Raw genomic sequence first — 13,508 nt, 5'->3', positions numbered from 1 at the left:
CTTTCCCTTTGACACAGTTACTACTGCACAAGCACCACCGACAGCACAAGTGAGACAGCAGCAATGCACAATCAATGGGAAAGTAAGACAGATCCTCTTAAGGGCAACAGCCATAGATAATATTTAAAGTACTTGTGAAATTGAATCCTCAGAAAGGCCCAAATCCCACAGACACTTTCAACAAGCGTAACTCTGAGCCCATCCCACAGCTAAAGGAAATGGTCCTATCGCTCCTTCCATATTTTATACTGACAAGAGCAACTGCAAGCTCCTGACACAAACTGCACTGAAGAACTTCTGTGGTTCAAAACTAACATAGGAGGGGAAATACTGTTACCTATCAGTTACACCGCACATTTCTGTTTTCATGCCCACTGACCCAAAGAAGAAAGCACTATGCAAAGAGCAAGCAATCAGGACTTCATGCTGACAATGCTGTCAAAATTGAAGTTTAAGAACTTCCCCTAGCTGCCCCTTCCTCAGGAACCCTAACTGTAGAGCAAGGTACAAAGCAAGACTAGGATTTGATCCGCCCCCACAGAATGCATTTTAAGCAACCATTAGTACAAATCTAAACTGTCAACTTGTTGAGTTCTCTGCACCTGAAAGTGTCTCTCAGTGCACGACTCTGTTACAGCCCAGATGCAACAATAAAATTACCTATTATTCCTTAATAGTGTCCTCAGTGCTTTAACAAACTTCTCAAAACCTTAGCCAAACCAAAGTCAAGGAAGAGGAATTAACACAAGTCTTTTTCACCCTAGAAACACTGTACAAATGTGGTTACATTTGTATCATTTAGCTATGAAACTTCTTTCTTCAACTATGCAGCATGCTGTTTTAAGAGTGACTCAAGAATCAAAGTAATATTGACATATGAAGACCCCAAGTTCAATTAAAAATAAGACTTTTAACATCAGAAAGACTTACTTCTTTCTCAGGATACAGGAGGTCAAAAAGCTTCATAACTGGGAGAAAGTCAGCCAGTGCATTCTTCTGGATGCTGCCAGAGATGAACTGGAGTAGCACCCACATCAGATGATCTCTCCCCTTAATGAGACCACGACCTGCCAACTGTCAAAAACACTCAGTAACAGACAAACACTGTATGCAGAAGAAAAACCACTGCAAAGATTTCTATAAAAGTAGAAGGACAGGCTAAAACAGTTCCAGCAGTGATCACCACGAATTCTATAGCACAACTTAGACAGAAATGTACATCATGCTTTCAGAAAGAAGGGAAACAGGTACATTAGTTGCAGCACACAAACAGACTATGGGAGTGCCACAAAAATTAAGGGCAAGATTTAAAATGCATTTAACAGGGAAACAGGTACATTAGTTGCAGCACACAAACAGACTATGGGAGTGCCACAAAAATTAAGGGCAGGATTTAAAATGCATTTAACTCTGGAGGATCCGTTTTGAAAAATGAGTAACACAAATATTGGTCTTAAATTGCTACCTTAAATTGCTACAGCCCTGTAACAAAGTACAATATTGCCACTGCTAGCATCAGGCCACAGGTTTTATAAACTCTTTATAGAAAGGGAGTCTTTGAACAAGAACAACTTGGGCTCACCTCATCTGGACTTCTTTTTGTTATTTAACTTATTTATCTGTAACAGCAATTCTCTAATGACCAATAGTCTTATCTTGCTTGCTGTAGTTTTATACTGATTTATGCAATTGCATTGTATGATGCCTACTGTTCCAATGGTTTATTAACAGTAATTACAGGAATACAGCCCTGGCTAATTTCAGGGATAACAAAGAGATCAGAGAATTACAATCCATCACAAGTAAAACACAGCATAGATAGCAATTTTTAACGTAACATGGAACTGTGAACAAATGAAGATGAAGCAATGTGTAGTGCATGTTAGAAACTGTATCTAATTAGCCAGAAGCTAATCCTATAGTGAGGAGAAAGAACATCCCTTTCCCACCATCAACAGCATAGAGTTCTCTCAGCACAGAGCTCAGGATGCTGCTGACTGACTGTAAGCCCTCCTTTCCTGTCTGATGAGAGGGCTGGTATCAACCAGCCTTAGAATTCAGAGAGACATTGAGCACCATAGAAAAGGGCAAATACTAGAATGAGTTTTAACAGAATTATTATTAGGAAGTAATAATAACTTGGGACTGCGATTGCCAGTATCACTGTAATTGGACAAATTACCTTTGATTAGACTGCTTTGAGTAGATTGATTAGACAAAGTTCTTGCATCCATTTACATGGCATGATTTTTCGGCCCACAAACAGAACAGAGCATTCACTATGCAGGAAGCTCAGGTGTTAACTGGATGCAACAGCACAGTACTTGGATCTTCTGAATTATGCCACTTTATTTCTTTATTCCAGTTATTAGCACATTTTGAATCCAAATATAATGCAACATCCTGTAACTGAATACACTAAAACTAGATCTAAATCACAGCACCATAAACTTCAGAATTTGACTTACTTCTACAGAGCACAATGATAAAAAAGTTAACTCATTCTTACCCATAAGGTACTATTTGCAGCAGTGGATGACCTTTTTTAAAAAAATACTTGCTTTGTTTTTTAAATCCCTCTTACCATGTGGGAGCGATACAAACAATTTACCTTTTGATGGAGTGACAGGACCATATGAGGAAAACTTGCAAACTGAAAGAGCACAAAGAAAATGAGCTGGCTGGAGAGATGCTGCCACAGAAGCTGACTGGTTCCACCATCATCAAACTTCTCTTCAGTCTCAGACCGTTCCATGGCATACACCACAAGATCCACCAGCTGGTCCTCCAGCACAGGGCAACGTTGCTTGTGCTGTAAGGCAGAGATCAGATACAGTATTCCAAAAGCCTTGCCATGAACTTGAGAATTTGCACAGTTGCAGTTACAGTACAGTATTTTGACAGAAGGCTGGGAAGCGTGAGATGAAGTCTGAACTTAAGTTAAGGATAAGCCAGTGTATTAAAGCTGCAATATGTTACAGGTCACAATGAATTTTAAATTTTGTAATACGATACATATTTCCCTACTCAGTTCCAAAACATGGCTCACCACTGCACAGATAACATCTGGGGTTTGGTTTTGGTGGGTTTTATTTTTTTTCTGATGTTGCATTCATAGAGAACAGACCATTCTTTTAACACACAGGTGGAGGTTCTTTGGTTTGGTTTTTTTTTCTGTCAGGGATTTTTTTATTTTCTTTCCTTCTTTTCTCCTTTAAGTCCATTTCAAAAGTAGGGATCACCATAAAGATGACATATCAATTATACCACCAAATGCAGAGGAAACAGTCCAATACCTGATAGAGGTATTTAGTGCCTATTCTCCTTTTCACTTTAATTTTGAGCTCACCTACAGCCTATAGCTGCAGCAGAAATAACACCAGGTTCATACCCCTATAATTAGATGCTGTCCTACTGACAACAGCGAGACAAGATAAAAAAGGCTTGAAAATTCATCAGTAGTATATTCTACATACTGTGAATAGGACAGAAATTATGTATCACAGTGATGAGCTCTCTGGATGTTAGATCACCACAATCATCACACTGAGCTATGCAAACCCAGAAATAATTTACAATACACACCACCTCTGATGACTTTTAATAATGATCAAGTAAGGAATGCATTTTATATTCAGATACATGTTAGTGCAGATATATGCAAAGTAGGCCCACAACCAGTGATTTGGAACTCAGATTATAAATCTTCAGTTTAACACCATCAATCATAATGTCACATGTCACAAGTTCCTTAGTGCAACAAACTTTTATTATTAACCTGCATTTGTATTGTTACACTCATACAAAGTACTATGAGTGAGGACTAAAACCTCAGAAACAATCTAACTGGTTTGTTTCAATACAATCTCTATTCAGGAATGGTCACATTTATTTAACTTTTGGGCCTGATGCCTGTAACATAATGCAGCCTTAAGGAAAAAATTGTTACTTCAATGATACAAAAGAAAAGGAACTAAGTTGCTCAAACACTAATCATGAAAATGCAGTAACCCTTTCTAGAGGCAAAAAGGTGTATGTAAAAGTTTTAAAAGATCACCCAAATACTCATAAAACATTTTAGGGATGCCTTAGATGAGTTCTTTGACTTACTAGCCAGGCAGCCTAAAAAACCCCTTTTAATTAATAAAGATATAACAGAAGTAAAGAGATGCTGAAAGGAGATGCTTGTTCTACATTCATTGATTGTAGTCTTTTGCTATGAAAAAAAAAAGAGATTCTCTTCAGTTAAAAACAGAATGCGAGAATTGCAAAGGTTGTCAAAATACAGCAAACAGCATCCCCTGTTGCATGCTCTTCACCAGCTCAAAACTGCAGAAAGCTACAATTCCAGCTGTGCTTTCCTGAAGCATGCTCAACACAAACCTCTAACTAGAACAGAAAGCACTGATTATACCTTTTCTTCCAGTATGCAATGTCATTATCACGGATCGACCACGGTACAGGTTTACAGAGAGCAGTAATATCACCATCAGCGGAAAACACTTTGGGTCTTTTGTGGTTCCTTTTTCTCCCCCTCCCAAAGCAACTAATTATGAAGCAGAGCAGGGTGCAACAGACAACACTACAGACTAGTTTATAATCCAGCATGCAAAACTACCACGTACAGGGCTTGAAATTTAATAGTTTGCTAAGCACTGGGTTAATGTCCAAAAGCCTAATCATGTTAGGCTGCTTTAATTTAGAATGAAGTTATTCAAAGTATACAACAGGAAAATATTACTGTTAAAAAGAAAGCCAGAATTTCCAGTAGGGATTTTCACTGTTCTGAATAATTCTAAGATGGGGAAAAGTTTAGGAGCCAGGAAATTGAAAAAATTAATTCACTCTTTTATTCTCAAAATTGTATTTTTATTGCTTATAAAACAATTTCCAGTAAGAAGCGTCACATTCTACCTTCATTAATTTAATTTTCTGGCATCTTTTTCTGTATTTTCAGTGAATATACATTTTTCCACAGATTTTGTATCTATAGTTTTGGAACACTTGAAAATAAAATACTGTACTGCACAGGAATTTGCAGGATTGGGTCCTTGTTTTATTAATCGCTCCTAACTGAAAGAACATCTCAGTATATACGGAGATGAATAAAAATATAGGTGAGAGTTGATTACCCTCACAAATAAGTAAGAATTCATGTCTTGGTATAGCTTAAGTAAAATAAAAACAAACAACAAAAAAACCCCAACCCAAACACTGTTTTGGATTCCATATGGAAAAATACAGCATTCAAAACCACTACGCTTTTCTCCTGCAGAGAACATTATTCAAATATTTGTAATTTGGTTATACAAACACATATTCTCCATTTTGTCCTGAAAATAACATTTAAAGATCTGACAAATATATAATCTTATAGAAAAAAATTATTAAACAATAAAGAAATACAGGGGGGAAAAGGTGCTACCATGACACTTGATACTAAAATTTCTTGAGCCCAGCCCTCTGATGGACTAGTGGTGGTATTTTAAGTGGATCAAAGCTTCAATTGGATGGTGGTTTGTTGTTCTTATTCGGGTTTTGATGATTTTCTTCCTATTTTTTTAGTAACTATCTACACTTACGAAATTGATTCAGAAGACCAAATCACAGAGGCCAAGACCCCTGCATGAGTAAATGGAATCTCCAAAGCCCAATTCAAAATGCCTAAAGTAGCTAAGACAGAACTACAGCCCTCCCACACTTTCATTTTTCAAAACTGTATGCTATGAAGACAGAAGACCTTAAAGCTTACTGTTTGTAATATGTCTGACTCTCCTTCTACCAAGTTTGGTAGTCACTCTCAACATTAAAAAATGGAGTAAGTTTCAACAAGGAACTGGCACTTGAGCATTCTCAACATACACCCTTACAATCAGAAACATCTAAAAAAATAATCACACCCCTTAATTTAAGTACTTTCCCATGTTAACACTAGCAATATTGGATAGTAAGATCCCAGCATCAACCTGCAATATTTGAAAAACATAAGTGAAAGGAAAGTTTTATTTTGAATATTGCATTACATCATTCCTTTCACTTAATGATTCTGCTCACACAATGCATGGACAGACATGAAATAAACAACAGATTCCCCAAGCTAATTATCCTGGTCTGTAGCTAGGAGGGAACACCCTACACATTCACCTGAACAGAGTATGGCATAAATAATTTCCTACTCAAAGCTGCAGACCACCATGGCTGGTTTAAAAGGTGGCCAGCCAAATATACCATCTAAAGAGCAAAATCATTAACACAATAGCTGCCAATTAAAAGTTTATATAACATTACAGAAATAAGACACCTGAAAATCACCTCCTCTTTCAAATATTCCCCAAACCAGAGAAATCAACATAACAAAGTTTTTGATTGTTTAGAGGACTGCAATACAATCATGCAAGCAAAAATGGCATTTTATTCTTCACGCAAGTCTGTACGCACAGAGAAGGTAAAGAAAAGATATAAACCGAAATGTCCAAAGTGACTTTGTGTCCTTAAGACATCAAGAAAGTTCCACTTTAAGAACGAACTGTAGGATCCCTAAACTGAATCTTAATTTGGCATTAGTGCACTAAGACACTTTGAACTGTTAATTGTTTTCCAAAAAACAGATTGCTATATATTTAAAAAAAATATTTCAAACTAAGAATTGGGAGTAACACCCCAGTTAGCAGCAGAATATAAACTAACACAGAATCATAAAATCATTAAGATTGGAAAAGACTCTTAAGATCAAATCCAACTGCAAACCACAATAACAAACCTGATAAAATACAACCTAAATCTCTACTTCCTACAGACCAGTTCATACAGGTATACAAGAGTAGGTGCTGTCTCACACATAAGTTCACAGTAGCAAAAATGAAGTCCCCAGACACCAACAGAAGAAACATTTTCAAGTCCATATTATTAAATCTGGACCTAAAGCCATATACTTGATAAGGGTATTACAAAACGTCATCAGACAAGAAAACTTAGACTCCTGAAAGGAACACACGAATCTATAAACATATGAAAGTTTACCTTTATTTTTCTCTCTGCAAGATTAACAGGACAGCTGGATTTGTATGTTTTTACACACCTCAGAGATGGCTTGAGTTTTCTAACACAGATCTGCTTACTTAAGAATGAACCAGAAAATTTCGTTGTTCATCTTCAAGAATATCTGAGAACTAGGACAAATCTGGCTGAACCATACCCAGATTGTGATGCCAAAAGATTCAAATGAAGGCTCCAATCCTGCACCTGGATCTGTGTAAATAGTTGACAGGGCATACAAGCAACTTCACACAAATAATTAATGATCATAAATAAGTAATGATCATTGCTTTGAGGTGTCTCTGTATTTAATTTGAAACAAACTTGGCACTATTTCACGTCTAAGTGTCTTCTATTACAGTGACAGTGCATTTCTGCAGGTTAATTCTCTGATAACAAAATACAAAATCATCAGCCATTTTACTGAAAGCATCAATACAGTTACACAACTCCTGAAAAACATGCTACTACTTTTGTCAGGTGGCTCCATAAACAAGTTCAACTATAACATGAAGTTAATTTATACCTAAAAGCAAGTAAAATTTTAATGCTTTCCAGTTTTAAGCAGAGTATATTAACATTTAAATGGAACTTATTTCCTGTTCCATACCACTACACCACCCACCTCTACATTTGTATTTGTAATTCACAAATTTTCAACAGCCCAAACATCTTTTTGCTGGCATAAGTGTAGTAGCACAGCTATAGTTCATGTTCTGTCAGCATTTCCTTTATAAGCTACGTTCTTCAAGTTTGTTCCTTGGCCATAAAAGTTCACGTCAGGATGAAACTTTGTGTAGGAATTCCTATACTAGTAAACAAATTTTGAGAAGTATAGTTTAATATAGTTCATTACTTCCATTACTTGTAGAAGACAGTAAAGTAGGAGTTAAAACCCAGCATTTTTAACCTGAAAGCACAGACCATCCATAGTTAAAAGAATAAAATGGGTTCAACATTTTTTTCTAGATCTTGTATTATTTACCAGCTACATGATGCATAGAGGAATAGTTTGGTTTATTAACTCAATGCAGACACAGAAATAGACACACAAATACTACTCATTTAAACACTAAACCTAGCAGCTCATTTCCAAGGTTTAACATTTCAGCTGCTTTAAGTCTCAGATACAGAAGATTGTCATATACAACACAGAGTTCTGTTTGCCAAGGTGTAGGAATCTGCGCATTCAATCACATTGTCCCAATTCAGAAAAAAAGCACTGGTGTTTTTCACTTACAATGGAAAATATACACAAGGTTTCAGGATCATGTAAATTTTATAGTCAAGTTACAAACCTGAAAAAAGTTTCTTAAATGGAAACACTGACACAACCTTCACTATAGTATTGCAAACAGCAACGCTATTTTATAGATCTTAAACACGGTTGTTTAAAGTAGGTGTGGAAATTATTAGTGTACTGAGGGATAAACTGTAAACATAACACCTATAATTTCAAATTTCAAGCAGAAGTCCACTTGGTTGATCTTCTTAGGCATTTGTTTATTTAAACAAGTAGTAAAAATTTTAAGGAACTACTTTTCATGTGGTATTCTGCACTACCTTTCTTTCACCTAGCTTGGAGAATATTATAATTGCCTGTTGGGAAGTTTTTACAGAGGCTTCCTAATGATAAGAAAATTCCACTAATATACCTTAAAGTTTTTAACAATTATGTATTTACAGCTTAATAATTTTAAAATTAAGTCCAGTGGATGTTTTTCCACCTGTTTAAGGAAGGATATTTTGAACTAAGCATCTCTCCTCATCTGAAAATTCCAGCAAAGTTATGACTGGTAAGGGAAACGGTAGCAGTCCATTCCAAGAAAAATTTCATGATCAAAGGACCACTGACTGTCAGCTTTATGCTACTCCTCTCATATCTCTACAGATTTGTAATGAAAATTTGCCCTTGACTAATGGTCCTGCCAATTTCAAGCCCTGACTGTACATGTATTCTCTAACTGGAATCAGTGGCTACAAAGCGGCCAGCGTATCGTTAGTCACAATACAACAGTAAGGTTGTGAACATACCTGAGCAATGTTCAAGGTCTAGAGCATTGGAGGATGGGCAGGACAAGACAGGACAGAACAAAAATAAAGGAAGAAAAAAAGAAAAGACAAAACAGTGACTATGAGGCCAGCCTCAAGGATCCCCGAGTCAGACTAAACCCTCCCATTCTAAGGTATAAAAAGAAAAAATGTTAACAAAACAAAACCCAACTTTCAACTATTCTAGTACTATAACATGCCAATATAACAGAGTACAACGATGCTTTAAAAACTAATGAACAACAACCAGTCTCCTACTGTCTGTCAAAGGTGTACTTGAGGCTGGCCTTATAGGAAAAAAAAGCAATGCAAAAAAAAATCATATTTTAAATCTCTACTTTTCAATTTAACATTCGTAAAGCAATATACAAATGATAGGAATAACAGTGTCCAATTAACCTAATATGATCTTGTAAAAAAATAAAAATAAATTAAAAAAAAAAATCACTCTCTGTACCTAACTGTTTTGCTTAGTTAGCTATAGCAAAGAAAAGAGAAAAAGAATAGTGCAGATTCTATGCAGAATTATATCACATGTCACAGCACAGTACAGTACCTGCTTATTCAGACCTAGCATATTGCAGACCATATCCCTGGAATACGGTTGTTCCAGCACATATCTCAGCAGAGCAGTCTGTGGCTCAAACAGATCCTTGAAGAAGAAACAAACAAACACATACAAACATATATTGCCTCAAGGTTGTGTTTAATACTGAGTTTACATTTAACTGCGTTAAACAGTGTAAGAATGAAGGTTTAATTTATGCAGATATGTATTATCTGGCAAATCGTCTTGTCTCCAATAACCAAAAGAAACAAGGAAATAATCACAGCTCATAAGAAGTGGCAAATTTTAAGAGGATCAATTAGAAACACATTCTTCATCCAATAAAAGGATGGCACACTTCTTGGAACAGCCTTGAACTCCAAGGAAACAAGGTAAGACAACCGAAGAAGCACATGACCAAAATGCATAAAGATCATGAGTAGTGTGAAGAAAGCAGATATGGAACTCACTGCATCTTCCAATAGCTGCATCACTTCAACCAAAAAAAAAAATAAATCTGAAGCTAGGTTCAAAACAAACAGAAGGAGCTGATTGCTCATGCAACATGAAATTGAAATGTGGAACTCCTTGTCAAAGGAATGCTGAGGATGCAAAAAGCTCAAGAAGAATTGGAATAGGAAGGACTACTAAATACACTGAAACCACATCTGTCTCAGGAAACACACAAAATGACAATAGATGTAGAATGTGAACGCTATACATGTCATTAGATATATTATATTTATATCCTTCCTTAGACACCTAGGATACCGGGAATGGGATACTGGATAACACGGATTTTTGTTGTGATCCCTTACAGCTTTTAAATTCTTTCAGTACACCACTATTATACATTCGAAGTTTAAATAAGCTAACTTATAATTAGCTTATTTCTTTCCCATGGAATAACAAGGAGCACAGAAAAGAAGAAATTACCTTCCCATTCTCTTCCATCTGCGCACTGTTAAATTAATTTTCCAACCAATTCTCTGCTCTCACATGCACACACACAAAGCAGATTAAATTACATCTCATGTTCTTCAGCACCCTGGGCAGCAGTTATACCACACACTACTTTAAGGTCCTCTGTATATAGCTTGAAAGCATTGAAATATATAACAGTGAAAACGTCTACACCTTCAAAGTTAGCCTAACTGTGGAACAACTGGACATTCACACTTGAAAACCCCCCTGCCAGTGATGTAGAAGTTTTACATTTATTGAATGTAACATGTTTAAGAAGTGTAATATTACATACCTTATCATATGGTAAGAGACCTTTCAAAGGAAAACGAAGGGTTGTAGGATCCAACTTCCATGAGTTACACATAGCACCTGAGTTATTTACCACAGGAAGGAGACTACAGCGACCTATGCAATGAAACATAAATTCTAAACCAGTGAAACTGACCTGGACATTAACATCTAAATTTAGGTACCTCAACTTTGACCTCTCACTGACAGTTCAAATTCCATGACTTCTATTGTCCAAACTGGCCATATTATCAGACAAAACAAGAAGTAAATAAGTATTTATTTCTTCCTTCAACCACACAGATACAGGTCATTTACACATACAACACTTCGAAAAAATTGTGTGCGATCCCTGCAAGTCATATAAATAAAAGCTATGCCACTTTCAATCGAACAAAAACTACATGCTTCTGAAACAACATGCCTTAGAGTATTAGAGGCATTTACATTCTTAATCTCTGCACTGAAGAAGTTCAGTTGCAATAAACTTTGCTCAGATCTAAAAAATAATGCAGCTGTTATTAAACCACTTAATGCTCGAAGCAAACAAGACATTTTTATCTTTTGAAGAAAAATGCAACAAGCATCACAATTAAAACAGACATATTTTGATAATCAGATTTCTAACAATAGACAAAGATGAACATTTCTTTCACAGAAAAGTAGAACCTGTACTCATCTGAGCTAGGAAATGTTCACACAGAAGCCTGCAACAACAGAGAGAAGGCCGAACAGCCACAAAAGCTCTGACGGAAAGTGAAGTCAGAAAACACTCCATGACTAACATACTAGTGGACATATATTAACTCAAAATCCTTGAGCATCGAAAACCTAAAATTTTCTTAACATCTCCTGTAGTTAGAAGATATATGACCATATAACAAGACGTATACTTCCTCTACCAGTTGGTAACAAAAAATTATTTTGATCTCATCAATATGAATTTCCTCCTTCAGTGCAAAAACGGAAGGGAACCAATTCTGGGAACTGACAAGAGTAATGACACTACATGAAGCATAAAATCTGAATAATTTTTCTCAGATGATATATGCCTCAAAAGGTTACAAGAAACAAATAGTTCAAAATAAATGAATCTATTTTCAAGTCAGCATTAAGTCATTCTCTTACCACAAATAGAATTTATTCTTGCTGTAGGTCTGAAGGTATCCACAAAATCCGATACTAAGTTACCTAGTAACTGGGCGACAAGAGGGGAAGAAATAAGGGCTTAAGTTCCAGATAATGCTAAGGAATATTTCAGATTTAAAAACAGCTTATACATTTTAATAAAATAAACAGGAATCTACTAAAATAACTAGCTATCTAAGCATTTCAACAAGACAGAAAAATCATCCAGAATGTAAAACCACACAAGGAAAAGCATGACATTGGAAAAAAGGTGCAGGAAGCACTCTTCTGTTTGCACTCAAATAGGAGTTTAATAAGAACTATGTCTCCTACACAAATTACATTATTTCAGTGCATTACACTCAGTAACAGGTGACTTAAGACAGGATATATCTGTTCATAACAAATCTGTTTGCTTCTGATTAACAATTCCACATAGACAAAGGACCTACATTAGGACATTCTACTTTAAATCTTCCCAGAAGTCAGTAAGTTTTCCCACTAATTCAAGGGAATCAGGATTTTATCCTTTTCCCGACACCTAGCTATTTTAACAGAACACAAAATTAAAAACTGCATCAATATTACATTCTTTCTTTGGAGACAATGACCACTTCCAGCACACCAGAGCCCCAAATATTTTTGCATAACTCAATTTAAACAAAGTAAACACTGGTCAGTTACCTAAAGTGATTTTTCTTATCCTGAAGTCATAGAGAAAGCACAAAGGTAAACATGACCTGTTTCCAAATGCATACAACAAAACCAACTCAGTGCTTCAAGAGTTTTGAACGTCAGGCCACAGGTCAAAATCATGTCATCAATGTCATGTAACAACACAGGAGCCACTGCTGCAGTCATGTCAAACCTGGATCTTAATTCATATGACTAAACACAAAGCTTACTGTTGAATAGATTTCAAATCCTCACATTAACTTTGCTTTGAAAAAATAAGTCATTTTGCTTTGTGTGCCACGAAACTCCACATGACATTGTTTGTTATCATGTCATTACCCAATGGGGAAGTTTTCCTTCAGGATATAGCTTTCTGATTTCTGTAACTGCAAAGTAGGCAGGTAACAAACACGCATTTCTTTCCAAAATGTAAGCAACCACCTATAAACAAAAAAATACATCAGTGGAAAAGACTTTGGATAAGGTAAACGAAAGCATGGTCTGCTTACTAATCTGAGAGAGACCATTAAAACAGTTAAACCATTAATAAGAAGGATTATTTTAATTCTTAAGATGTATTCTGATAGTCCTACTTCAGTCTAAAACCTGTTTTTAATTGTACAAGCTTCAGTTAGACTGTTTAAGCCTAAGTAAAACCATGCCTCTATGTCTGCTACAAAGACATTAATCCCATACAACCTACTTTAGGCAAGTCAAACACTGGGCCTGACTCTCCTGTTCGGGATTTTAATGCTTACTTACAATATCCCACAAAAGTGTTTTGTTTACTATATAAAATGCCATTAAGGTGAAGAAT

General features: G+C 35.9%; 1 protein-coding gene across 1 annotated transcript in view; it reads right to left on the bottom strand.

Annotated features, from left to right (window-relative positions):
* The window catches only part of MED23 (mediator complex subunit 23), a 33,575-nt gene that overhangs the window by 17,728 nt on the left and 2,339 nt on the right, over nt 1-13,508 (bottom strand). Inside the window, exons 6-11 of the mRNA XM_009076975.1 lie at nt 13,031-13,132; nt 12,017-12,086; nt 10,893-11,005; nt 9,644-9,739; nt 2,612-2,812; nt 931-1,074 (exon numbers count right to left, since the gene is read on the bottom strand). Coding sequence (XP_009075223.1) covers nt 931-1,074; nt 2,612-2,812; nt 9,644-9,739; nt 10,893-11,005; nt 12,017-12,086; nt 13,031-13,132 — 726 coding nt within the window. The remainder of the gene's footprint in view (nt 1-930; nt 1,075-2,611; nt 2,813-9,643; nt 9,740-10,892; nt 11,006-12,016; nt 12,087-13,030; nt 13,133-13,508) is intronic.

Source organism: Acanthisitta chloris, unplaced genomic scaffold, assembly GCF_000695815.1.
Source record: "Acanthisitta chloris isolate BGI_N310 unplaced genomic scaffold, ASM69581v1 scaffold6236, whole genome shotgun sequence".
Lineage (NCBI taxonomy): Eukaryota > Metazoa > Chordata > Aves > Passeriformes > Acanthisittidae > Acanthisitta > Acanthisitta chloris.
Note: the sequence above shows the minus strand (reverse complement) of the source record. Positions and strands in the feature narration are given on the sequence as shown.